A 27,297-nucleotide genomic window follows, 5' to 3' on the forward strand; every position below is an offset into this window, starting at 1 on the left:
TAAAAAATTCCAGGAAAAACCAGGAAAAATCGCCTGGGGGGGGGGGGCGGAAGCATTCTGCTGGTGGCGGGTGGTTAACCGGTCCATGCATATCGAACCGATAAACAGAATGAACCAAGTAAGTTCGCCCTGTGCGTTCGGTTGCTGGCGACAGATCAAGTCAGTTGGTTGTTGATCAGGTGGCTGTTAATCTGTTCGCCACCTGATCAACAACCAATAAACTCACCCGAGCTACCAATATTTCAACAAATTACCAGATCAAGTCAGTACCACATGGGCAATTAAGCTACTATTCTTAACAAGTAAACCGCCAAAAGATTGCGTAGTAGTTTCTCGTTTAGTGGTTGGCTGAATGAGTGATTCGCGTGTGACCCTGCTGTTTTACAGTATCCCAATGAGTGGCTGGTTTGATTGCGTCCCTTTTTTAATGTGTACATTACGGGTATGTTCACCTCTCAGGACACTGTCTGACTAGGTGTGTAATACGTTGAGTGCAACTGGCGCTCCAGTCAGCAGAAGCCGCGTCCTTCACCGAATGCCTGTATTGCGTGCGTTCAAAACGGGGTACTCAAATCTCAGACCACTGGACGGATGTTCGCGTGGGCTGAGTATGACCTTGCCACTCCGGTTTATTTGATTAAAAGCGCACTGTTCATCCATTACTCATACTACTTGTGTTGTATGGAAAAGGGGGATTTTCAGCTTTCATAGCACTGGCTAGCTGGATGTGAGAGTTGTGTATGGCGGTAGCAGACTGCCTCAGATAAAGGAAACTTCATTTATTGCTCAGCTCCGAAAATTTTCTCGCTGACATCCAACAAAGTTCACGGATGAATCGGTGGGAGATTTCATCGGGGTTCGAATAAGACCTGCAGTTTTTATGTTCTTCGGGCGAATATGCAAAGGCTGCTTCATGGTTTAGCAGGATGGATAGTCCGGATAATGAACTACTGTTTTTCAGTAGAAACATTACACATGGTTGATATGAATTGATGTTGTATTTGGTGGATTGCGCTTCATTGTATGGAGGTGAATACTTAAAGAGGTTTCGGATGCCATGGTTGGTAAACCGCCAGTGTTTAGCTGTCGACATCAGTGAAAAACGGCCTCTGATGAGTTAGAAGCTAATTCATTCTCAATTCTTGTTATGTAGTCAACTTCATATTCGTAAATTTTGCGAATGCGTGATCCGCTGCCGCCAAATATAATGTGTTCTTGTCACTTACACTCTGTGGTGTACACCACGAACACAATCTATAGTCTTCTACACTTGGGATCCAGTAGGGCAGTAAGAAGCCAGGGGAAAGCACTGGAACTCACGTCAGCCTTGAGCGAAGCGTCAGACAACTCTATCACATCGTTTTATCATGAGCGCCGTTCAGGCTTGATAATTAATATGCACCCAGTATGTGCTGTTGAATTGGTGGTAGCATGCTCGTCTTGCATACCAGGTATTCGGAGTTCAAATCCCAGCACAGCCGAGGATGTGCGCTGCTGATGAGCTATAGCAAGAGCGAAACTTGATTCTAATGACTCATCTATCTGGTGTGGATTCTCCAGAACAATCACACCAAGGCAAAAGGAGAACTGTTCAACCCAGAGCGACGTGAATGCAAATTCTACAACTCCCGCAGCCAAACACTGAAATGTCTGTTCTGTACACAGTCGGGTGGTAAAGGGAGTAATACAACAGACGGGGCACTGAAAACATATTTTAAAAATCTGACTGTTTACTACAGAATAGCAGGTACCTGCTTGATTCGACTGAATATCGATCAAGTTAGGAAAACTGATACTAGTGGGGCAAGACGGGTGAGAGAGTAAACGTCCCCCACCCCCGAAAGCTGTGAGTTACTTAGCGAACATACACATACATAGCGAACTTTGGTATGTCATCCCACCTAACACATCAGTTCTGTTTTTGCTGATTAATCTCCACTTAACTCTGGATAAGGTTTTATCGGGTCTGAATTTACGTCAATCTCATTCGAACAGCTCTTATCTTGTCCTGACGAAATAGTTCTGGCTGGTCCAAAGAAAGGAAGCACCGAACTTGAGTTCTGCTCCTAATAAAGCTCATCGCCAGTACACCTGTGCTGGATTGTGTACCCCGGACATCTGGAATATGAAGCCGGTTTTTCGCCACCACTCCATCAGCGCACACAAGGTGCACTTGAATTACCACGTTTAAGCAAGCGAACGTGTTCGCGCTTGAGCGCATCCCCTCGATTGGTTGACACGCTCATCAAGACTTCCTAGTCCGTTAGTGCTGCTGACACTTGTAACCTGCTGAGCAGCTTTCGATCAAATGTAGGTGTATGTGAGACTTGTGAAATTTGCATCTGTCGCCCTGCATCCTAGCAGCTCTGCAGTTGCCAAATACTTTGTGCTCTTGTTTCGTGGCTTCGCTGATTCTTGTTATGTAGTCAACTTCATATTCGTAAATTTTGCGAATGCGTGATCCGCTGCCGCCAAATATAATGTGTTCTTGTCACTTACACTCTGTGGTGTACACCACGAACACAATCTATAGTCTTCTACACTTGGGATCCAGTAGGGCAGTAAGAAGCCAGGGGAAAGCACTGGAACTCACGTCAGCCTTGAGCGAAGCGTCAGACAACTCTATCACATCGTTTTATCATGAGCGCCGTTCAGGCTTGATAATTAATATGCACCCAGTATGTGCTGTTGAATTGGTGGTAGCATGCTCGTCTTGCATACCAGGTATTCGGAGTTCAAATCCCAGCACAGCCGAGGATGTGCGCTGCTGATGAGCTATAGCAAGAGCGAAACTTGATTCTAATGACTCATCTATCTGGTGTGGATTCTCCAGAACAATCACACCAAGGCAAAAGGAGAACTGTTCAACCCAGAGCGACGTGAATGCAAATTCTACAACTCCCGCAGCCAAACACTGAAATGTCTGTTCTGTACACAGTCGGGGGGTAAAGGGAGGAATACAACAGACGGGGCACTGAAAACATATTTTAAAAATCTGACTGTTTACTACAGAATAGCAGGTACCTGCTTGATTCGACTGAATATCGATCAAGTTAGGAAAACTGATACTAGTGGGGCAAGACGGGTGAGAGAGTAAACGTCCCCCACCCCCGAAAGCTGTGAGTTACTTAGCGAACATACACATACATAGCGAACTTTGGTATGTCATCCCACCTAACACATCAGTTCTGTTTTTGCTGATTAATCTCCACTTAACTCTGGATAAGGTTTTATCGGGTCTGAATTTACGTCAATCTCATTCGAACAGCTCTTATCTTGTCCTGACGAAATAGTTCTGGCTGGTCCAAAGAAAGGAAGCACCGAACTTGAGTTCTGCTCCTAATAAAGCTCATCGCCAGTACACCTGTGCTGGATTGTGTACCCCGGACATCTGGAATATGAAGCCGGTTTTTCGCCACCACTCCATCAGCGCACACAAGGTGCACTTGAATTACCACGTTTAAGCAAGCGAACATGTTCGCGCTTGAGCACAACCCCTCGATTGGTTGACCCGCTCATCAAGACTTCCTAGTCCGTTAGTGCTGCTGACACTTGTAACCTGCTGAGCAGCTTTCGATCAAATGTAGGTGTATGTGAGACTTGTGAAATTTGCATCCGTCGCCCTGCATCCTAGCAGCTCTACAGTTGCCAAATACTTTGTGCTCTTGTTTCGTCGCTTCGCTGACTTCCATATTCATCCATGCACTGACAAATTATTTTTCACCCACACATTTCTCCTTATTTCATCCATTCACTTGCGCTTTATTTACAGCTGCTCAGTGCCTCCCTGTCTGCGGGCTTCAACATTTGACACGATTTGTTCTGAGTTCTGCGAAATTTCATGCCACACACTTGATCGGTCGACTGACGTTGTTGGATAAACTGATACGGATGGACCAAACGCTCCCATCAGTAAACCAAGCAGGCTCGGGTGCAGAACCGCACAGCGTCACTGCTACACTACTTCCAGAGCAACTACCCAACATCCTCATTAGTAACCCCGACCGACTGGCTAGACGACATCTGTGCTCAAGTTTGGTGTTTGCTAGGCGTCATCTTTTGCCACCGACTCCAAATGCGGAAATGGCTATCTGTTTCCCGCATCACTACCAGTATCAAACCGGAGCCAGTGCCAAACCGCTATCCTGTGCTTCTCCGGTGAATAGTGCGAGTAAGATATCCGACTCCATTTGCTCCCAGACGCAACAAAACAACCCTGCACTGGATAGTTTGTATAACACGCAGCTCAAAGCAAGTCGTGTGGTAAGTGAGCCCTCGTTTTTCGGTCAATTCTCAGTCCTGATGTGATAATGTTTCCTCCATAAGCACTTTTGAGAGTTGGGATATTCTTTTTGGATTCCGTCTCAACTTTATAATTAATCTTCAGAAGCGCATATCTTACAAATCTCGAATGAATTACGCTCCATGCGAGCTGCGAATGACCGACTAGCTCCTTGGCTCATTTCCTAAGACATAGTAGAGTTCCTCAACTGCGAAGAAATGTGACGACAGCAAAACAGTTGTTCATGTCATCAAATGAGTGGATATCTCGTGATATTTCCTAATTTCCATGTCTGACCTCTACACCACATTCTACACAACCGACATATTCAAGGTGACTGAGCTAAGATACTCTTTATAACCTTGACCTGACTGTCGTGTTGTAAATTAAAATCCGAAATTTAAATAGCTTTTTCAAGATTTCAGCAACTTTCACTGGGATCCATTGTGATTACAGGTTCCACGGTGGCTGCATGCAACTCGAAAGAGTCCTGTTTCGAAAGCCAGCGTTCCAAAATGTCCATCGAGGAGGACAATTTTACGTTCCTGATAATTTAGTTCAGCATAAATGTTGCACAATCCACTGGGACTTGTGATATGCTGATATATGCAGCCCATCTTTGTCATGCTGGAGACCAGTCCAGAGGCATCTGGGTCCACAGCAATGCTCGTTAACAGATGTAATTGGTTGGCCCATCTGTGCATTCTCAACTAGAAGGCTAACACTCTACCCATACACTTTACCATTGTTCGATTCATCCTAATGGCCCCTAGAAGAATGTGTTGTAGGACTGAAACCCCTGAAGACTTTTCTGTCACTTGCCAGCGTAATCTGCTAGTTTGGTAGGATGAACACGCAGGACGATCCATTCATAGCCGGTCGTTTCTTACATGTATTTTGTGGAATCTGGATTCTGCGTACGAGTGAAGGAGTGCCATCCGAGTTAGGATGGCCAGTCACTTAGCGTACGTATCGTTTAATCCCTTATGCCACCGGCTCTGGTTTTAGCATCAATCTTTACATAGGATTCACACTGAGTGCCCTCTAGCCTCGCGAAAACTGACCATGCTCTTCTCTGAAACTAGATTTAAGGCGAAGTGAACTTTCAAAAGCTTGGGTGTTTGAATAAGTAAGCATTACGAAGTTGGGCTCTTATCCCGATTGCTGGACTAGAGTAACTCTAACTGGGTAGATCAAATCCATCAAATAGGCCTCTGCTGAATAAGTAAAAGCTTCGCGCCAAAGCCAAATTAGTTGAACTTCTCTGTCCCTTTCCCCACTTTTTGGTTCCCGAACCATGGCAGTATTATCAGGTTTGTATACCCATCAGGTGAGATGCTGTGTAAATCATGGCTTATATGAATTTATTCATTTCTGACTGTCAGGCTCGTCGGGTGTTTCTCACTGCGGCTCGTTCCCTGCTGACTTACGGAAACAGAACTCCTCCAGAATATACTTCAACATCAAATGTTCACAGTGCACAAACGCCTTACAGCTCTGATGACTTTTGTCCGAGAGAATTTGTGGATGTGGAAATCAACCGGACAGAAGCTCCGTTGGCTGCTTGGATTCGGAACAAATTGGCAACACTTTTATACCCAAATTTGGTTGTCGGTCCAGAGCCTTCTTTAATCCCTGTAAGAATGACCCTAAGCGAAGCTCCAAGCATACCACCAAGGAGTGCGCAGGTAGTGAAGAAAACCACGGCAAAGCTTCCGACATCTAAGACTATCGAAACCATGTCTTGTATGACTGTTCGGCACTGTAAAAATATTTCCAATAAAAGTCGCTCTTCATCACCAGCTTTCAACCAAAAGACCTCTTCTGTCGCAATGCTTATGGACCAACCACCGACTCCTCCACCGAGAAGAAAGATTTCTATTGTACAAGAAACTGAGTTTGCTAATGAACGTCAATCTGAATCCGAACATCCTCACTTTTTCCGAGTTGCTCTGGAGCCTGCTTATGATCTGGTGCCCCTGTCTGAGTCTGAAAATTATAGCAGTATGAGCGAATGTGAAGAAGACGAGGATGTGGATCGGCAGCGGGAGGATTTCTCCGACTGTATGAATGAACCTACTTACGGTGGTCGTTCCTTAGGGTCTGAAGCCGAACTAAGAACTGAACAGAATGCCGTCCTGCGGTCGGCTCTGCGACGATGTTCTCGTTCGCTGCGACCACTTCTTCCTGTTCCTGCCTTATCTATGGTAATGGATGCGTTTCGTTCGACGAAGAAACTTCCCAGTGCTGATGAATACTACGAGTCAATCGATTGGATACGTGGGCCCATTCTTGGCCACGGAGCATTTTCTCATTGCTACCAGGCTAGAGACACAAGAACGGGCTTACTCATGGCTGTGAAGCGGATTCGGTTAGGTGGCGGATCCGTATTTCCTGTGCCAACTGATAAATCTGAGGCCAATAAAGTACCAGGCTCTGAAGGACTTGTTAATGGTGCTAATCCAGACGGGCCGCCTAAAGGCGAAAATCCTCGGCTGCAGAAGACCAGTAGAGTTTTGTCCGCAGAGGCCGCTGCACAACTATCCGAAGTACAGGCGGAGGTAGATATCATGATACGATTAAGTCCAACGAACGTCCTTCGTTTGTTTGGCGTGGTCTTTTGTGCTCATCGAAACCTCGTTGACTTGTTCATCGAATGGATGCCGGGCGGATAACAAGCCCGTGGTCTTTTGTGCTCATCGAAACCTCGTTGACTTGTTCATCGAATGGATGCCGGGCGGAAGCATAACAAGCCTACTTCGTCAATACGGCGCTTTCAATGAGTCACTTACTTTGGCCTACGGTGTGCAGGTTGTGCGTGGACTTGCCTACTTGCACAAGCATGGTATCTTGCACCGGGATCTCAAAGGTGAGTATTGCTTAGATTTTCTTGGCTCTAACTAAAAATTATCTGATCCTCTTCAACAAGCATTGCCCTTCAGTACCGCCTACTTCATTTCTCGGTAGGACCCGTTTCTTGTCAGGAGGACTCAAGGAATTCTACTTCAGGCAGCTTTTTGTGATCTGGCACGAAATGGAGTGGTAAAGTTAGCAATGATAGTTGTTCAGCTCTTGCCATACATTCACTGGGTCCAACCCCTCTAACGTTCGCTCTGAACGGTCGAAGTTTTGTTGGTTAGGCTACTTTGATGACGTCAGTAACACCAAATATATCATTTGTGTGTTGTATAAGCTGAGTGAGAAGTGTACGTTTCACCCAATTGGGCAACGTACCAAGTTTGCACAGGTGTTCTGTGACAAAACCCATTCCTTTGAATAGTCGCACCACATATACCGGGTACGGAATGCGCCTTCCTTCGACTAAATCGGAGATGAAATGCAATAATCTGCTCACACATCCAGCCAAGCGGTACCTTGACTAAACTCCCCCGCTGCGAGCGTATATTCTACAAGAGCCAAGGGATTTAATCAAGTCTTACTCATTGACTACCGGGACAGTATCACATTCAGTCCATTTATTCGATCAGCCACGATCCTAAAAGTTAAACGAACCATTTCGCTCCCTGTCACAGTAAGCAGACCTCTGTTGTTTGTGATACCAACGCCATCCATTGCCTGATGCAAAACAGCCCCAATGGGTTCGGAGCTTTGATTTTGCTCAACTTCTCCATATGCGTTGATTAGAATGGCGTGTTTCTGCTTTCCCTTTCCTTTTTTTCTGCCGTTTTTATTGGTCAGCTGTAGCTTAAACGTGTTGACTTTGCAGTGACCATCTTGGATAATGACCAAAAGGTATTTCATACTCTGGGGCTAATTATTCCTTATAAGATGTTTTTGGACTAACCAATCCCGTGGTAACGATGTCTAGCTTCTTTGGAACCATATCAGCACGTATCAATGAGTCATTGCAGTGCGTCAGTATGTCACCTATTGGGTGGGCTACTGTAGCTGACTACTCTTTTGTGGGGACCTTTCCCTATTTAGCTGATTTGTTTTATTTTACAGCGGGGAAAGAATTATTTAGATTGAACGCAGCTGTTTGGTTTAGCGTTGGAATGTATGGAGTTTCTTTTCTGTAACTCGAAAGAAGACTTGCACTTATCCAACTGCCACTCAGGTATTATCGCTTACATGGATTCTTAGTGTTACTGATTTGGGTTTCATTAGTTTCACGCAGCCACAAAATCCGTAGCCCTGCGTGTTGGCCGTATGGAGAACAGCATTTGCTTCGTTTTATCTCGAGTAACAACAGTGCTAATCTCCACAACCTTTGTTTATTACTTTTTACCATTTTTCCTCCGTCAACGGGTCCCAGATTTACTTAGCTCCCTTGGTGCGGATAGTCTGACGAATTCACCGTCCAGACCTTTCGTTTTAATATTTTCACAGTCCAAATGAGCTACTGACGCTTATCCAGTAGCATGATCTGTGACAAGTAACAGTCATCGCTGCTCTTCACCGTCGCACGCTTTGGTATTTTTGGACTGTAGTTTTCATGTACCATCAAAGTAGTGTTCATTGACGTTATATTACATAATTTCTTCCCCCGCATTGCAGGTGCGAATCTGCTTGTTGATCACACTGGCAGCGTGGTTCGCATCTCCGACTTTGGCGCGTCCGCTCGACTGATTGGTGACAAGAGTGTAGCTGGCCAGTTTCAAGGACAAGTAATTGGAACATTCTCATTCATGGCACCTGAGGTAGGTCCGTTATTTCACATTTTCAGCGTCATACAGTTCACTGGGCTCTGACCTTTGTCATCGTTGTTGGCATCATCATCAGCAGCAGCCGCTGCAGTAACAGTACATCACAGTAGGAACCCTAACAACAACAAGACCTCTTATGATTTTCTAATATTTCTCTTTAAGCAACAACTTGTGCAGAGGTACAAAAAATTACGCAAAGTTTGATTGACACCCATCATAAAGCGGATGTCGCTTGCTCGGTTACTGTTAGCAAACAGCCAAATCAACGAAAGATATATTTATCCTAGTATGTGGCTCTATCTGGCTGATCAGTGGCGCTAATTCTGTGCAATAACTGACATCAGACAAGCATGCATTACGTAAGTCTGTTTATTCTTTACCTTATATAGTTGGGGGCAAAAATGGCTGGGAGACCACCAATCAGCACAAGTCATTCATGTGCTAAGTCGATGAGGGATGCAAATGGCATGAAAAAGATGAATGGGAGGCGCCAATTAACTGCAGACGTCATTACCTTAGTGCTGTGTACTTGTGTTTGACTGCACACGACGATGAGGGAAGAAATCCATAAGCAAGAGTGGAAGGAAAACGGAAGGATAGGGGCTTAGTGCGAAGGAGTCCTACATCCTTTAGGGGGTCTTAAACTGGACAGTTTGGTTGGGAAATGACAGCATGTGTGCCACTGAAGCCGATTGTGTGCCATACCCTGCAGGGTTTCCAACCACCTACCAGTAGTATTACGAGAAAGGAAGGCGCGAAAACGATAATGAAAACTATTTTCAGAGGAATCAGATAAGACAGCTAATTTTACATATTCCTCCCTGATGGTCCATACGAGACCAGACTGTGGAGTTCTCTGACACTGTCTTTGAGACAAGTCAGGCTTCGCATATATAGTGAATATGGGCAAGCGGTACGCCCCCTTGCTTTGTGCTCATCGTTGTAAGCGTTGCGGCACGTTATCCCAAACTTCGTCTCTAACTGGTTTGTCAACGACGCTTGGCCATTCTCTCACTCCCTCGAGATTCCATTAGTTGCCTGGCCTTGAAAACTTCGTGCACCGTACGAATCAACCAAACAAGTACCGCTTACCGTTAGCCGACCGAAATTGTTAGATGAACCGTACAACTTTGACAGAATACCAGTGCACGATTGATGTGTGCCGGTCAAACTCGAATAGCTTTGCAGAAAGTCAGAACACACCAATCTCCACCCGAAAGACAAGACGCGTGCAAACGGGGCACTCTCTGTTACTCAGGATGGGAGAAAGATACGATCTAGTTTTGCAAAGAAACTTTTTACTTTGACCAAGTTTGACTTCGTATGTGTGTCCCATCTTAGCGCTGCGAGACCGTGTCCATGATCGTCCTCATTGTAAGTGGAGGAAAGAAGCACTTCTTTGTCAGCTTTATTTGTTGGTCATGAAATAAATTATAGTCCAGTATGGCTTGTAAAGCTATGTTGACCAGTACACCGTTCAATCCGCTGTCATACGAACAAGCTCATTAAAATACAGTCTGATACTACTCCAGAAGGCATCTAAACATTCGACTCTCCTTTGAACGTCTTTTTTCAATTCACGTTCTGAACAGACAGATCCCTTTGTCAGTCATACAAGTCCTGCAGGATTAGATAGCCTTGGAACAAGATATCCTAAAGAGCGTCCAGACGTTCACTAGAATCGCAGCACTAAAAAGAGTCGCCGATGAACAGATACATGTGTACAGAGTTCCATCAGTGTTGGTTAGTCGAACAGGATATCTTTACATGCACTTAACATTCTGAGTCAAAGGGTCATGCATGAAGATCGTTCAGGATCCATTGAAGAAGGTTAACGTTATCCTTTACATGTGCACCCGTATCCTTGACACTAGACTGCAGCACATCTTAGCAGTAGAGCTCGAGACAGCTGAGTTGTCAAGGCGCCAGCTTTCGGACCAGGAGATCAGTGGTTCGAACCCAACCTCAGCATCCCGACTGCTCCTGTATGGGCTTGGGCAACCTGACAGTAGCTCAGCCCTTGTGTCTCTTTCGGTTGACGCCGCCGGTAGACACCGAAAGAATGTCACAGCTGAAGGATGTTTTTCATAGCAGTAGACTGCGAAGTATCGGGTATTACTCCTCAATCAATGGGGAATCGCAAGTTTCGTTAGCTTACTTCTAAGGAGACTTAACCAGTGTCAACTGTCCGTGGTAGTCTTTGTTGGTTATACCAATAATTTTATGCCAGACATTTACGAGATTTCTTTCATTTCTTTCCACTGAATAGTCATAACTTCGAACTGAATGTATTTTATGCAGAAAAATGTGGTTACCTCCCAACACCAAATATTTACATCGTAGGTTTCCGCTCTTTTGTGTCACTTGCAACCTATGTGTGATATTGGCTATGGATGCACCACGCGTGATTTAAACGGCGTTTATTCAGTGACGCGATGTCGCGAATAGCCAGATCCTATTATTGTTGTAAAGTAGCCAGAAACAAGTGACAAAATTCAAAATCAAGCTTATAACCAGGTCCTTTCGAAATAGCCCGGGGAGGGCCGGTTTTTTGCTAACAGATGGACAACGTGGTGAAGGACGCGCGAAATTGAATTATTGGGTTATGAAATCTGGCGGCACAACAAAAGCTCGGGGGAGGGAGGGTTGTTGCTGCTCCCACCTGATGAGCCCCAAGCAGGAATAAACCGGTCGTGAGCTGTCGGAGAATTCCCAGTAGCCTTGTAAACAACGTTTCCATCTAGACAAGATTTTCAGCTGTTATTTGAGGTCGACTAATTTTATTTGGAATATCCAGAAGTTCTAAGTTCTGTTTCTTCGGCGGACTCCTGAGCCTGCAGGTCGCAATAGATACGAAGGAAATCCGAAACATGTTAAAAAAAATTCCAGACTGGGAAATCACAGAATATCTTTGACGCTACTTTCGTGGTCTCAAATGTGTTAGTATCGGAATGCAGTATGCGGTCAAAAACGACTGCATAGTTGTCTGTGTATACTGTTATTGCTCCGGGACGAGATGATCCAGAGATTAGAGCGCATTTTTACTGACCGGTAGGTCCGCGGTTCGAACTCGACCTCTACCTGTCCACTTCTCTGTCTAGGCTTGGGCAACCTGGCAGTATTCTAGCCTTTGTGCTTCGCTCTGATGGCATGGCACCGAAAGAATGCTACAGCTGAACGACTATTGCTCCGGTTATGAATGGTCAAATTAGGAATCAGGTAGTATGAACTGATAACAGTTTATACTGTGCAACATAATAGTTTACACTTACTAGGTGCACCATGTATAATATCGATCCGGTGTCAAAAATGGAACAAAAAATGGACCAGCGGAGTTTGGTTGTCTCCCTGTCTTGTGTACGCGCGCGTGTCGGTTGTGCCGAGTTGCACGTGGATCTATTGTGCGCGATGGCCATTCGACCTTGATACTTGCAAAAACAGAACCAACTGGAACTGACGTGGGTCAAGGTCGTAAACATGGCGCGTGATGCAGGTAGTAGTGACGTAAACAAAATGGATGGGAAACTGCGATTGCGCTGTACCGAGCAAACTAAGCGAAATGGTGGAAAATTACTTAAGTAAAGTTGAACCGCTAGAACACAATAGCGGGAACAGAGGGTTGTGAGGTCCAAAAAATTATGAACTTGGATTTCTTTACCCCACCCACAAATTTTTTTCTTTTTACTGAGCGAAAACCATGACTTTGTATTGATCTGTCTTTGCTTCCTGAAAATTACTTAAGTAAAGTTGAACCGCTAGAACACAATAGCGGGAACAGAGGGTTGTGAGGTCCAAAAAATTATGAACTTGGATTTCTTTACCCCACCCACAAATTTTTTTCTTTTTACTGAGCGAAAACCATGACTTTGTATTAATCTGTCACTTGCTGCCTTGACTTATTCGGTAATTGATGCAACAATCTGTCTTTCAGAAAAATTAATGAAATCGTCTGTATGAGCATAAAACGGTATTTTTTATTGGAAACCTTAGACTGTATCAGATTTGGGGAAAACAGGTTTAAAACTCCCGCATGACGTCTGTTTTCGTTGTGAACCACTGAGTCAATCCCTGAGACTTTCCCTCAGTCTAAACATGATCAAAAGGTTTAACCCACATCGCAAGCAAACTCGGCATGAACTTATTATTCAATCTAGCTACTGTTCAGTCGCTTCAGTTGCTGGGGTGGTCGTATCCTGACCGAACATATCAAGTTTTATACATTCTGGTGGTCTGACAGACTGTAGGAGGTGAAGAAATCTAGAGCACAGAAATTAGAGATAGCAAGAAAGTCTATCAATCAATAGGAAAAGGGTAGCTACACGAAAGGAACCTAATGTGGTCTTTTGCGAATAAGTTGACGAAGCTGAATCGGGAGGTAAACAAAGTTCTGGCTCAAAACGTTGAAATATTGTACCTCGTTTGCTACTGTTTCAGTTATCCAAAACTGCTATTCCGTCATCTTATGTATGTGCACTTTTACTATGTCCCTGCTGCATGCATTTTGATGCTTCGCCGAAATCAACCACATCGTGGACTCGGTTCTCAAAAGAGGCAATTTTTGCTGTATCTCTTGAAGCCTACTTCAACACTAAGTTCTCTTTTAAAAGAGACTGCTTTATCTCTGTCCATTCCGATGATCCCTACCGAGGAATACAACCTTATTTCTCGAAGACGAATGCAAAGCGACAGGTAGTTACAGTAAAACTGATTGTACACTCAAAATGCGTCCGTGTCGGTAACCTCAAATCTCCGATGATAACTCGCAGCACTGTTTACCGTATCGAATAGAGCGCATACAAAGTTCATTAATGTCCTAAAAACCGAAATTAACACGAGAAACGCGCTAAGATTCGAGTATCGCATCGGTGACGCAACTATTCACTTGTCCCTGAGTATATACGCAATCTGTCGAACTTTGGCAACATCTTCCCGGACCTGCGATGGGAGTCCCATCGCGAGTAAAACCTGAAGGAAGCACTCTGTGATTGTCTACTCAGAAACTCATCCTATCCAGCTGCGATCTATGCGGTCCTGTTCTCCTTTCCTATCTAGGTTCTGCGAGGTGAGACTTACGGTCGAGCTTGTGATATCTGGTCCGTCGGTTGCTGTCTGATCGAGATGTTGACCAGCAAGCCGCCATGGTACGATGCCAAACTGACCAATCGATACGCCCTCATGTTTACTGTGAGTTTTCTGATATCACACGTATCCTGGCGCGATTGATTATTGGTTCTTTATACAGAAAACCAGTTTGATTCTGAAACTGTCCCACAGAGTCGAGAAAAGCGTCAGTACTGTTAGTGTCTCATTTATCAGTATTCAGGGTGATATCACCTAGCAGCGGCCGACGTAATACACGATTACTTTCAGTCGAATTCGAAGTCTGCAAACCAAAGTACGGTCTGAAGATTGTGTTTGGCCTGACAAGCGCTGTACCGAATGTCAGAAAAATGCTAAGTAGTTAGTTAGTGAATCATCAGTTTGAGGATTCAGCAATCGATCAATATACCAGAATCTCTTGCCTGAATACTCACGTGAACACTCTCTCGTCCCACTTCAATCTGGCAATGCATATCTGGCCCATTCAAAAGGTCAGCGTGATGGCGTAGCTCCCTTTCATTTAGTCTTAACCTCGCTTTCCTTCCACGTCTCTCATAATGACACCTTTGATTTCCAAAGAAAAACCGTTGCTAACGCTTCTCTTCCGTGAATTTTCTTGGAATGTACCAAACTTGAACTTTGTGTGGACTCGCTATTTTATCGAACCTTTCAAAAAAAGATTGATGTTTGTGTATCGGTTTACTCAGTTTGTGACCGAGTGCCATACCTCCAAGAACTCCCCCGCTTTTCTTGTATTTCCACGTGCCATGACGTTCCGGTTTTATAGAGTGAATTTGTTCCCCTCTTGATCGGATCAATCATCCCCGCGAGGCCCACAAGATGGACTATCCATATTGGTGCCCCGCAAGGACCAGCTATCAATGCAACACAGTTCCTGCTATCACAACAATCCGGTCTCCTCATCCGTCCTATGCAGATAATGTCGAAATATGCAGAGGGACTTGCAGAGGCGATGACCCAGACCTTCCACAAAACGAGGCGAGCCGTCTTGCGCAGTGGTCACGACGGGGTACATGTTAAGCAAAGCCGAAAAATATCGGTGCCTACAAGTTGAGAATAATACTGACATCGGCGCTGTCCTTGTCGGTGGGACGTTACTCGGTTTACTGTAATGTGAGAGACCTTGGTGTTGCGGAATCACACACCCCAGAGATAGCAGTCCGTTTCGGCTGAGTCTGTGCGTCTGCTACAGATACATTAGCTTCCACACCTAGGTCATTGTGCAAGCTTATTTTAGGATAGTCCTCAAAGTCCTTTTCACTACGAAGGTCCGCTATCTGATGCCGCAGATGTTTTAGTTGACCAACTGTTTTTTTCAGATTAATCGCTTGCACCCTCACATCAGCCTGGATGCGCACAGACGATTTGTGAAGTTCCTTCATGGTATGCGTGTGCAGATGCACAGACCCGCCATTTATGAGTCTTGAAGACGATAAACAGATACTAGGTTTTCAAGGCAGTTCGTGAGAAACCACCGTGTGCTTGAAGCCAGATACACGGTAGGTGTCACGGTGATTTAAATGACAAAGATCACAGAAGCTGAAGTGGACCTCCAAAAGAGATACGATTTCATTCACTTGCATCAACGGTCGTGTAAAAACGGCTGCTGAAGAAGACGAACAAGATAACCAAAAGTACATTGAGGACCCGACCACGAATGAGTGCGATTTGTAAGGTGAGGGGGAAGTGGATTTGTTGCATAGGTTATTCCTTCTGGCAGGTTTTAGCTTGAAATGTCGGAAACCCTAACTGATTGTGAACCATCATGTTTGAGTCGTGTTGTCGAATTCCGATTGCTTCTGCAATCAACGATGGTCTGATCTGTACCGCTACTGGCCAGTTCGAAATTAACGGTATATGTATTAGGAGATACGGCGTTTTTCTTTTGCGTAAACGCTTCCGGTAAACGGCTGTGGTAGACTTTTTCTGTCTGTCACTCAGGAAGGCTAAAGTACATTCATGTATCAACTTGAGGGACCATGTCATATGACCAAACTCTGACACAGGACATTAGCATAAGAACGACTGCACACAAAAGCCGGTTGCAGACATTAGCAATTTATCTTTCCGGTGGAAACTGGCGCGGGCTGAAACTGTAGTTCAAGCACAGGTCAGCAGAAATACAAGTCGTTTCAATATAATTCTTTAACTTCATGTTACCTAGCGCAGTAGGAAAGACACTTGAATGGGGGTTTGATCAAACTTGCTTCTCGGCTATATGTCACTTAGTCTTTTGCTTAGTGGATTGCATAATTTCAAATGAGAACTGTTTTGGGTACCCAATTAGCAAAAATACCCGTACCATGGATTTTAGTTTCACCGGTAAACAATCTCTATCACTCCCCCAGTTAGCTTTATTATTAGCTTTTGTCTTTGTTGCGGTGACACGAAAGTATTGAAGTAAATGTACTAACACGTTCAAATGTACTATCTGTGAACATCCCACCTTATGGTCCCATCCTTCCGGTTAGCAGTATCGGGAAGATTTAGTTCACCATTGTTTTCAAGCTTCTTCACTGAGGGTTGCTTTGCCAGATGAAACCAAGAGGGTGCACAAAACGTCAAATATCAGTTTATCGATCGTATCTCGGTCTGCGATTTTTGCTAACCGCTTACAGTCAGAGCGGTATTATTTTCAAATTTTCAGTGACACTACGTAACGGCGAGTGGCCGGACAGCTCAGAAGCAACATTCTGTTTGACTGGGGTGGAGTAACTGCCCGACTGTGAATGTCGGCTAGTTAAATCTTGTTTGGTCAATTGTCATCATTTCGATGAAGCCGATGCTGGATGGTATGTTCCACGCACCCGATGAGGAAACAGCGAATAGCAACATTTCGACTGATACTTGCTGAGTCATCGTCATCATTGTCAGCTGTAATAACCGCGTACTCGTCTTACAGTGGTTGTAGCTGCCGCAGTTTTGTTCACCGATGACTTGGGGGAGGGTTAGGTAGCTGAGCATTGCAGGCGGGAGCTGATAAATTGGTGCATAAATCCAGCATTGAAGGCAATAGCTTTGATGCACGAGCGCCATTGAGGGCGCGACTGGGCCATGTCTGACAATGTCTGACAATGTCTCTAGCCATTGATGTGGCCCGTCTCGAGGTCCCCATCCAGGAAGACGGCTTTCATACTTCGCTGCCAAGTCATTTTTTGACCGCCTCTGGCTCTCTTCCACCCTTCACGTGGTTGTGCGAAAAGATCCCATCGAGGAAGTCGGTCGACTGGCATACGCAACACGTGGCCAAGCCAGCGCAACCTGTGCAGTGTGATTAGTTCATCTATCAAGGGTGAGTTATTTCTCCCGAATACCATTCGACTTGCTGAGTGCTCTGTATAGTCCCGCGAAATAGAAGAAAATCAACACAAGTATTGAAATATAGTTGGGAGGAGCAACCTGATACTCATTTTACTACTGTTGTATGGTAGACGACAAACAAACTGGTGGAAAACTTAACAGACCCGGCGAAATTCTGGTAGCTTGGACACATCACTGTTCGATACCAATCAAATGACCAGAAGTTTGAGTTAAACTGTGTAGCTCACCGGCCTCAATTTACACTAAGACCTACTTGGCTATCTGATAGGAATCTGACTTTGCTGGAGGTCCGGCGACAGATTCAATCTGGCCTCAAACACAACTCAACCCGTCGCATCATCTGACAACCGATAAAACTGAGCGTTCTTGCAGACCGAGAAGCTTGGTGGATTTGAAAGCCCGGAGAAATGGAAAGAGCGAAAAGTGTTGGAAATGTCCGCATGCTGTTTCACTTCATTCATTCGATTGGTCCTCGGAAGCATCTTGTCAGTGGAAATATCAGGGACCAAATTGGATGGCTGATATCCAGCATATGACGGCACTTTGGATCGTTGGATACAGTACTTTGAGCAACACTTTAGTCAGCCACCTGCTACCTCCAATCTAGATAGCCGGCTGTCAACAGAAGGGTGGAGTGTGAACTTGTAGCCCCCTTCGACCTCGGTAGTGTCGGGGCGTATATCTCTACTCAGGCGCCATCGTGTTCTTGTTCATGACGAACTTCCACCTGCTCTGTTTAGCGATAGCGATAAATTTCTCTGAGTGCCTGTCTGTCCTGTTAGCGACTATCTGGGAGAAACAGAGCGTCCCAGACAATTGGAGTGATATGATAATAGTGTCCATCTTCAAAAAAGGTACTCGCAGTGAATGCAATAACCGCAGAGGTGTTAGCTGAACTTCTGTTGTAACAAGACTTCTTGTACCACTGGCTGTTTGCCGTCTTATGGCGGTACGCGAAGCCTCGACCGGGTAGAGGCTGTGTTGACCACATTTTCACACTCCGTCAAGTGCTAGAGCGATGCCACATGTACAGACGACCCAGAATCTCGGTGCTCCATAACCTTAAGACTGCGTTCGATTCTGGCGATCGGTTAGTGCTGTTAACTACCTTTGCTTAACAGCGTATGCCCCAGAAGCTTGTGGACCTAATTCAGTCCCCATATTTACATACTTCGGAGCGTGTGATAGTGTATGATGAGCTCTCAAAAAATTTCGTCTGACAAGGGCGTCCACTCTCTCCATTTTTGTTTAACTTTGTAATTGATGAAATACTGAGGCGAGCGCTGGAATGTCTTCAAAACCCCGGCGTTCATATTGTTGCTAGCGAAATCTTGTCGACCTGGAGTACGCAGAAGACATCGACCTCATTTTTGAAGACCAAGGCGAAGCACGATCTCGGTTGGATAGACTGACCTCCTATCATCTGCGCCTATCATCTTCAAGGTGCAAAGTCATGCTTCAGAACATACAGTCTCTGAACATAACCCTTACAATTCAACGAGAATCACTGTAGGTTGTGGAGAATTTCATGTACGTCGTTAGTTGTGTTAGCTTTGATGGAAATGCGCCTGATTAAGTCGATACATGAATCTCAATGTACCAGAATCACGTTTGCTAATTTGTGGCACCAAATCGGCAGATCGCTGGATCTGAAGGGTTGCGTCTACCAGGCTACAGTAAGAGCTGTGTTGTTGTATGGGTGCGAGACATGGCCTCTGCGGACAGATGATGTGAAGCATCTTCAAGTTTTCACCTATTGGTGCCTCAGAACCATTGCTGGCGTCGGATGACTTCAACGAATTCGTAACAAGGTAATTAGAAACGGGTATTCGGTTATCCAGCATGTACCTCAATTGCGAAAAAAAACATCCGGCACAATCAGTTGTGGTAGCTCGGTGATGCCGAAACAGCGACTATCGAGAAGCGTGTTGTCTCTGTGCCTCATTCAGAGTGGTGGAAACCATAAGGTGGAAAACTTATGGCTAGGCAGAAGGGTGTGAGAGATACCACGAAGAGTTTGGGTGTTGTTGTTGCGATCCGAGTTCGATGATGGGGTCCATGTGACCACTGTTGTTCTTGGCTGGAGAGTGAGGGGTTTTGAGACGCGACACGTTGTAATGATGGAAAACAAGCAAGCCATTAATGAGGAGCTGAACTCCATATGGGCTTGCGCAACATGCGGATCCACGTGCCTTGGAAGGTTCGGCCTCATGGGTCCCCAGCGTACTCACCGGTCCACCTGATACACAAAACCGTTTGAAATCGAGGAACAGGGAGACAAATAGTGGTTCCCTATACAGAAACAAAAGATCCAAACTGCGGAAGAAAGGGTCCTATCCCTTGCGTAGTTAGTATTGAATGGGTTGGGTGCGTATAACAGGCGGACAAGGTTAAGAGGTTGTATGGAGTTTGAGAAACCAAGCTGTTGGATGAACTTCAGAAATGCTACTTATCCTACTGGAAAGCAGGTGTAGTGAGGTTAAATATGTGGAAATTTGGGAACGATATGCAAGGTTACGTTTGATATAGCACATTCAGTTGCTTAAAATTATCAAAAACGAGAGATCCAGCAGGGTTCTGAGTCAGTCTCTCCAAAGACCGAATTTGTTTGCAAATGAGTGTATTTCGCTTAATACTTTTGAACAGTTTTTGCCACCAAGTGCGTGCATAGAAGTCATTTAACTGATTTAGTTTAGGCCATACGGAAAATCACGACTTTAGGATGTCGCAGGCTTGGAACTCGCAAAATTAACCATGTAAGAAACCGCATTGCTCACTGATTCGTTTTACTTTTATGGACAGCTGCTTCCGTTCTTCAAGTCGAGCAAATCGTTGCAGCATCTATCTACGTAAACTCTTCGTTTTCCGGATGTTGAGGTCTCCATTCAGTCGTTTCTTGAGCCACTGTCTGCTTTGAACTACTCACCGTACTGCCATCTGCTAACAGTTTATCTTTTGTTTGTTCTGTCCAATTTTGCTACGCCGGACCTTTCATCGGAGGGAATGGTGAAATGACTCAACATGATGATGACTCCACCATCGCAGCGCTGGTTGGGCAGATGACACGAACCTCGTGGAACCACGCTTGTCTTGTCTTGGCCTATTTTAAGCAAGTAGGAAACAGGCCGTTTTTTCTTGCCTAGTGAGCGAAAGGAAGCCAAATTTACACTGGTTGCTCCATTTATGTAAGAGTGTTACTTGACAGAACTAACGTTTTCCGCTTGAACAGTGGAAGATTTCCAAGTACACAGGATTCACCTTGCAAACGAACTGGATCGAAAAAAATTCCCCTCCCCCCTTCATGAAATGCGCGCTAGATGGGCATTTCTTACGAAGAATCAATGATTTATTCGCAATCTAAAACAGCCGTAAATCACCACAACCTACTTATTTTAGGTGTTTCTTGAAGTGAAGTGAAGTGAAAGTGTTGCATGCCAAACGGGGTCAAAAAATTCTTTTGTGAAGAGCCCACAGGTCTAACAGCAAATTTCGGGTGGAGATGACCAGCACGGGCGTGCGCATGTCGTAGCGCCCCGTGCACACCCTGAACGTCACAGAAACGCGCACAAGCCGGCACTTTGGCCCACATAATTTTTGATTTTCTTACGCCTTCGGCAAAAAACATCCGGACTGTTTATCGTGCTGTTTATGCAACATACGCACACGAAACCCAGTGGTGCAGTGCTAGCCAGGGCAGAAGTTAGAAGACGTTTGTGCGCATAGACCGACAAGTTAAAACGGATCATTTCGAACGCTCATGCACCCAAACTTATCCAAAGCGTATGACACATCTTAGAAACACGATGCGAACGCATATGGATACTTTTATCCGAATGGAAACTTTCAAACTTCAGTTGAGCTTCATGCTGTAGGATTCAAGTTATCTCGGATTCGGTCAGTTATCGTGACCCCGGAAATTTGCCAAGAAAAGGCTTCGACCGGCTCCTGAGAGCCTTCACTTTATTAAGCGAAATCACTACTCAACTCGAATGTTATCAAAAAGACTGATCGCCATGTAATGCATAATATGAAGAGTTTTAAAGTCAAACCACAGTGTAGTGGCTGATCTTTTCCGGCATCATGTTGAAACTACGGTCTAAAGCGACTTACCCCATCCACCACTCGCCTGGCTGAGATACGTTGACGGCATATTTGCTATCGTGTCAGCCACACAACGACAAGCATTCACAAACTGCTTGAACGAACAGTGCAGTAGCCTAAAATTCACGATGCGAAATGAGAGCGAACAGAAGACTATTAGTTCCTATCTGTTAATACCGACTATGGATTTTCAGTGGGAATCCACATAAAGCCCACACACTCAGACAGGTATTTGCAGAGGTGGCACTTCAGATGCCATTCGAAAATTCTTTTGGGTTATGATATGTGGGAATCCACATAAAGCCCACACACTCAGACAGGTATTTGCAGAGGTGGCACTTCAGATGCCATTCGAAAAATACTTTGGGATTATGATATGAACACATACTTCCGAATCGATAACACCTTACAAAGACACCTCGTAAAGGACCTTATTGAACTGAAACACTGCACAAACTGCGTCTATCAGATTCCCTATGCAGAATGTCTGGCCAAATACATAGGCCAGGCAGCCAGGCAACTCCACCTACGAGTTATGGAGCGCAAACGAAATGCGCGTTTTCATCCAAGATACCGAATGAAGTTTTTTTTACGAAAAAAAGCTTGAATGTGACTCAGCCATTGCACTCCACGCACTCGAGTCAAGCCATCAAATCAGATTTAATGGTACACGTGTACGCCAGTCAGGATACAAGTCACACGTGGAACTGGAGTGTGCTGAAGCCTTAGGGATCAACACACAACCAACTTCATCAAACACAGTGATGGTGCCAGTTTGGACTTACTGCTCACCTTGGTAGGCAACAATGAGACATCACAACCAGCACAGCAAATAGAGACCGTTCCCGGTTCACTGTCCTATGCAAATGAAGCCTGTTGATTGGATAACCTTGGCTTGTGTTGACCTTCAACTGTACACCGCGAAATTCTGGGATGGTTGGTCTGAAGCTGACAGCTATTGGTTGATCGTGCCGCCATGTGACCTGCTGTAGGCTCTCCGCAGTCAGCCATTCCAAGTTGGGTCCAAAACGTTTACGCGGTTGGCGCGGTAGGCGTTAGTGACTGTGTTTCGTGCCGCCATGTGACCTGCTGTAGGCTCTGCATCGCCTCCCACTCCGCAGTCAGCCATTCCAAGTTGGATCCAAAACGTTTACGCGGTTGGCGCAGTAGGCGTTAGTGATTGTGTTCAGGACGTACAGACGGCGCTCAGTATTCGCACAATGGAATTGAATTTTCGAAAGCTACAATGTGCCCTGTTGGACTAAAAGCGACAGGCAATTGAGTTCAGGATGCGAGTTTAATTTTTTGAGCCCCATCTAGGTATCCTGGTGTACCAGCGACCATAGGAAGGTATTCCACCAGACTTTTCCGCCGGAGATATGATTGCTTCAGTGGACAGTGAAATTCGGTGAGCTGCAAGGATATGAACGTAGATTAGGATGGATTTTGGTTTGAGCGCACATCAATCAAAATACGATATTTTGGAGTAGAAAGTTTTATTCCACTCGCAAAGGTTTTTCAGCTAAGACCATTGTGCGGCTAATGGGCGCCCGTACAGACGGAGGCTGTTGGGTTCGTTCACGGTTGAGAAAAGTAAATTAGGCTAGCCGCTCTGTTGTGGACCCTTCAGCATGACCCTCACACTCGACTGCCGGTTGGATAGAGCTCTGCGTAACTTGATCTGAAACCAACTGCTTATCTCTGCAAGCACCGACGTTCAGCATTCGCACGATCAAATTGAATTTTCGAAAGCTACGTGTGTCTGATGGACTAAAGCGGACAGGTAGTTGAGTTTAGAGTATCAGTCGAAAATTTTGAGCCCCATCTGGGCATCCCGGGGTCTTAGCGATGCTGGGAAAGTATTCCACCAAACTTTTTCCGCCAGATGTATGATTTTGGCGCAAAACGTTTTATTCCCCTCCTAAAGATTCGCAGCCAAGAGCACTGTGCGGCTAACGGGCCCCCAAGCAGCTGGTAAATAGCATTCTGCAAGAAGCACGCAAATCTATTTATCTCACATTGACACATCATCGGCACACTAGAAGCGTACCCTCTTAAATTTCAAGTTATTGCTAAGTGAATTCCAGTTCTACCACATCTTATGTTTTTCACTATAAGGTGTTATATCTGCCAGTCTGCTGTATCTGACTGCTGACCCGTTTCAGTGCCTAGTGCCGGAGAAAAAAGGTTCACAGAAGGGAATACAACAACCACATTCCGAACAAGCGACTGCGGGCGCTTCAGTGCGTGCGAGTACGGTGGTACAACGGTTTCAAGCTATTTATTGGAGGGACACTGTCTGAACTTGGTCCAGTGCTGACGCACGCGTCTGGCTTTGGTACGGGGCTGTGACGTGCTGTATATTGCGGTGGGGGGGTGCCTGACCTTGACCAACGCTGACGCGCTGTCTGGGTTTGATACAAGGCTGTAACGCGCTGCATATTGAGGGGGCGTTGCCTGTCTGGTCAACATCTAGCGATGGTGAGGTTCTCAGTAGATTTCGGGCATTAATTGGTCGCTTTCAGGAATCTGGCCTTCCTGATATAAAGCCTCTAAATCAAATCAAGGTCTCCTAGGGTCGCTTTTGTGAGGTTCCGGGATTAAGTTCAAAGTCGATTTTAAAGAGCCGCGATAGCATTTTTCCCGTTTGTCGAAATGAAATTTGGGAATGAAAACCGATCTGGTGCACGCAAACCCGGGGAATCCAAGCTGCTTGCTCACCCATCAGGATATCCAGTGAGCGCTTTGCAGAGGGTATGGACGCAGGCCTCTTTCATTTGCACTTCATTGCATAAGTACTTCCACTCGCAACTTTCCCGTTGTTGCGCTTGTGAATTTGTTTACCTATGTGTATGGGAATAGAAAGCGAGAGCCTTTCCGCAAACGAGGAGAATGATCGAGATAGAAGTGTGAATCTTAACATCTTGATGAATGGCAAACGCAAGGAATCACATGACTCGAGTAAGTGAGTCAAATGGCTTCGTCTACCAGAGTTGATTCGACACAAAAGGTAGGCCGACAACTATACCAATAGCTCTGGCTTTGTTACGGACAGGTAGTCAAAGAGTCGTTCCACATGATGACCCACTCGAAGATAAACGAGTAGATGATCCAATCCGCCTGACTCATTCTAGCTTTGTTCTTAAGGCCTAAACATTCTGTTCTACCCAAGCGTTCAACAAGAGTGGATAGTATATTTGCGCACAGTTTCGTAGGGAAGTCAACAGATGCACTTACGAGGAGACGCACGTGGTACGCCAAAAGACCAACATGATCCGCAAGTTTACTTCCTTCGAGAAGGCGAAGGAAGCTCCGAATGAGGCGTACCTTGTTTGGTTGTGTACTGCAAAGTTTGATATGCGGTCTGTAAATAAAAAGTTAACACAGCCTCTATTTCAATGGCGTTTGAGAATGGTTTATGCAGTTGCAACAAACAGCCACCAACAGAACTAACTTCATTCGCAATGACCTTGACCTTGGATTTTGTCTACTCAGGCATGTGCGACTTCAACGTAAACTAGTGGACACTCCTTTTAATCAAAATAACGAGTGTAGCTTTTTCGTATGCCACGCAGCTCCATCGTTGGTATTGTACTAGTCCATCGGTATTCAGCCAGTCGGTTTTGTGCGTTGTTGGCGTAAGAGGTGAATGGAACCCCAAGTTCCTGGCACTTGAAATTTTGCTTGTCAATGTCACCCGGTTCACAGGTAGTAAATTTTATCCGTTTTGCTGACACTGAGATTAACTGTTTGGTCAATAGAAGGGCATATCCTTCGAGGATAAGGACAGAACTAATTCGCTTTGGTTTCGCACTATCCTGGAATTTCTCTACGAAACTGTGGACTTTGTTTAAGATGTTTTGGGTTTTGTTCACAATTTCTTGTTTAATTTCTTGTCCGTCTTTGCAACCGGTCAACCTCTCCTCTCTTATCACCAGGTTCACAGAGTATCTGCTAATCACCAAACGATGACTTTGGAGTTTTACAGGCGATAAGTAAAGAGTAGAAGTACTCTGAGCTCTGAACCGACTACTCCGGCTTTACGAAAACTAGCTTCTCGTCAGTAGCCCAACGTATGTCCTGCTAATCTGTTAACTACCGACTCTATTCTAACAATTCCTGTGATATTCGTATACTTTTTGACCTAATTCCTCCAGCGTTCCAAAGCCTTATCGCCACTTTGGAGTTTCGATTGAATCATAAAATACTATATTGTCCTATGGTGAACACGCTATATTTTCAAGTCCATTTCTCTGGTTTTTTTTTCTAGATTGCAACATCTGAATCGCCTCCAACGTATCCACCGAACATTGATGAGGCTATTGTGGACATTCTAGATGCCTGCTTTGCCAGACATGCACCGAGTAGACCTACAGCTTCTAGACTATTATCGTATCGTGCTTTCGCCCGTCTCACGGAATCCTTTTCTCCTTCAAAGTCTTCTGACGATCCTCGCGCTGTACCATCGTCCGGTAGGAAAGGTACTGTGACAACAGAAACAGGATTTAGTCCGGTCATTTCCAATACGAATCGGAAGTCTCGTTCTAAAAGCAGTCACACCGCCTTACCTCCATTACCGAGAAGCGCATCGATTTGTCCGAATGCTCTGACGCGCGTCGCGTAAAGAGCCGTGCTTGGTAAGTCAGTAGCGTCCTATTCGCTAAAGGACGCTGGATTCAGCTGTGTGCCTGTTTTGATAATACCGTTTTCCTGTGGATTTATGGAGGTAGACTTCAAGCATCACCGTGTGTATATCCATCGAAGAATCAACGACAATGATTCCTTCTGTCAGATACTACCATCGTTCGAAGCCAAATTACGTGCCTATTCCTTCCGAAACACTTGCAGATCGCTCTTTCTATTAAAGTTGCTTTGTTTTCGTTTGCAGCAATCCATATAGTGGATGACTTCAAGTGTACAATACTTTTTAGAACATGATATCTTTTACGCCCGTGTTGATGGATTATGTACGGTATTCCAATGAGTAAGTGGTAACCAGTCTGAATGCAACTCATGCAGAGATATGCACATGGGTTGCCGAACGGAATTCCCTTGTTGTTTCCACTGAACTACCTAGGCCCATAATTCGGTCTCAGATTCAGCAAACATCGATAACCAAAACCAACTCTTTAAACGGAAATGGCATTTGGTCTTCCTGACGTTGAATAAGACTAGTACGCCTTCACTGGTTTATCCGGGATTAGTTGCTTTATCCTCCGGTGATTTCTGAACTCACTCGATTGTTGTTTCAGTGTCTTACTACTACACCCAATTCTCCAAGACGTGCCGCTAGCCTGTTTCTGCCCCTCGTTGGAAGGGGACCGCCCTTGGAAGGGGCGACACTCATAGAGGACCACTTTTGGCTAGTTCTATGAAGATTTTGCCTGGGGTATGGAATTCAGAAAAGAGGCTATCTCTCATCCAAAGTCTGACCCTGCCTTCGTTCTGCGCTGTATCTTTGTATCCGCAACTCGGTTTTCCTTAGACTAACTTTAAGTTCACTTGATACTAGGATCCAATCCTTGTCGTTTTGATGAGCATGTATCACTGGAATTTTGATGTCTTTCGAGTGGTGGATACAGTGTAGGGTGCGCTTGCCTTCTCTAATCAGTTCACAGTGTAAAGCGTTCAGAACGAATGCAGTGCAGGAATTCGCAATTCGTACTATGGGTCTAATAGTGTGAGTGGCACCAGACACGAACGAAAGTCTACCCAAATCCTTAGGCTCTCAACCGCAGTTTACGGCAGGACCACTTTGATTTTCTGCATCAGCTTCATTGCAGGTGTATTGATGTCACATAGATA

The 27,297-nt window shown here is 45.2% G+C and overlaps 1 protein-coding gene across 1 annotated transcript in view; it reads left to right on the plus strand.

Annotated features, from left to right (window-relative positions):
* The window catches only part of T265_07440 (hypothetical protein), a gene marked incomplete at both ends in the record, with an annotated part of 100,160 nt that overhangs the window by 67,952 nt on the left and 4,911 nt on the right, over positions 1–27,297 (plus strand). Inside the window, 6 exons of the mRNA XM_009172958.1 lie at positions 3,635–4,263; positions 5,668–6,843; positions 6,962–7,151; positions 8,801–8,943; positions 14,002–14,133; positions 25,763–26,129. Coding sequence (XP_009171222.1) covers positions 3,635–4,263; positions 5,668–6,843; positions 6,962–7,151; positions 8,801–8,943; positions 14,002–14,133; positions 25,763–26,116 — 2,624 coding nt within the window. The remainder of the gene's footprint in view (positions 1–3,634; positions 4,264–5,667; positions 6,844–6,961; positions 7,152–8,800; positions 8,944–14,001; positions 14,134–25,762; positions 26,130–27,297) is intronic.

Source organism: Opisthorchis viverrini (genome assembly GCF_000715545.1).
Source record: "Opisthorchis viverrini unplaced genomic scaffold opera_v5_173, whole genome shotgun sequence".
In the NCBI taxonomy this organism is placed as follows: domain Eukaryota; kingdom Metazoa; phylum Platyhelminthes; class Trematoda; order Opisthorchiida; family Opisthorchiidae; genus Opisthorchis; species Opisthorchis viverrini.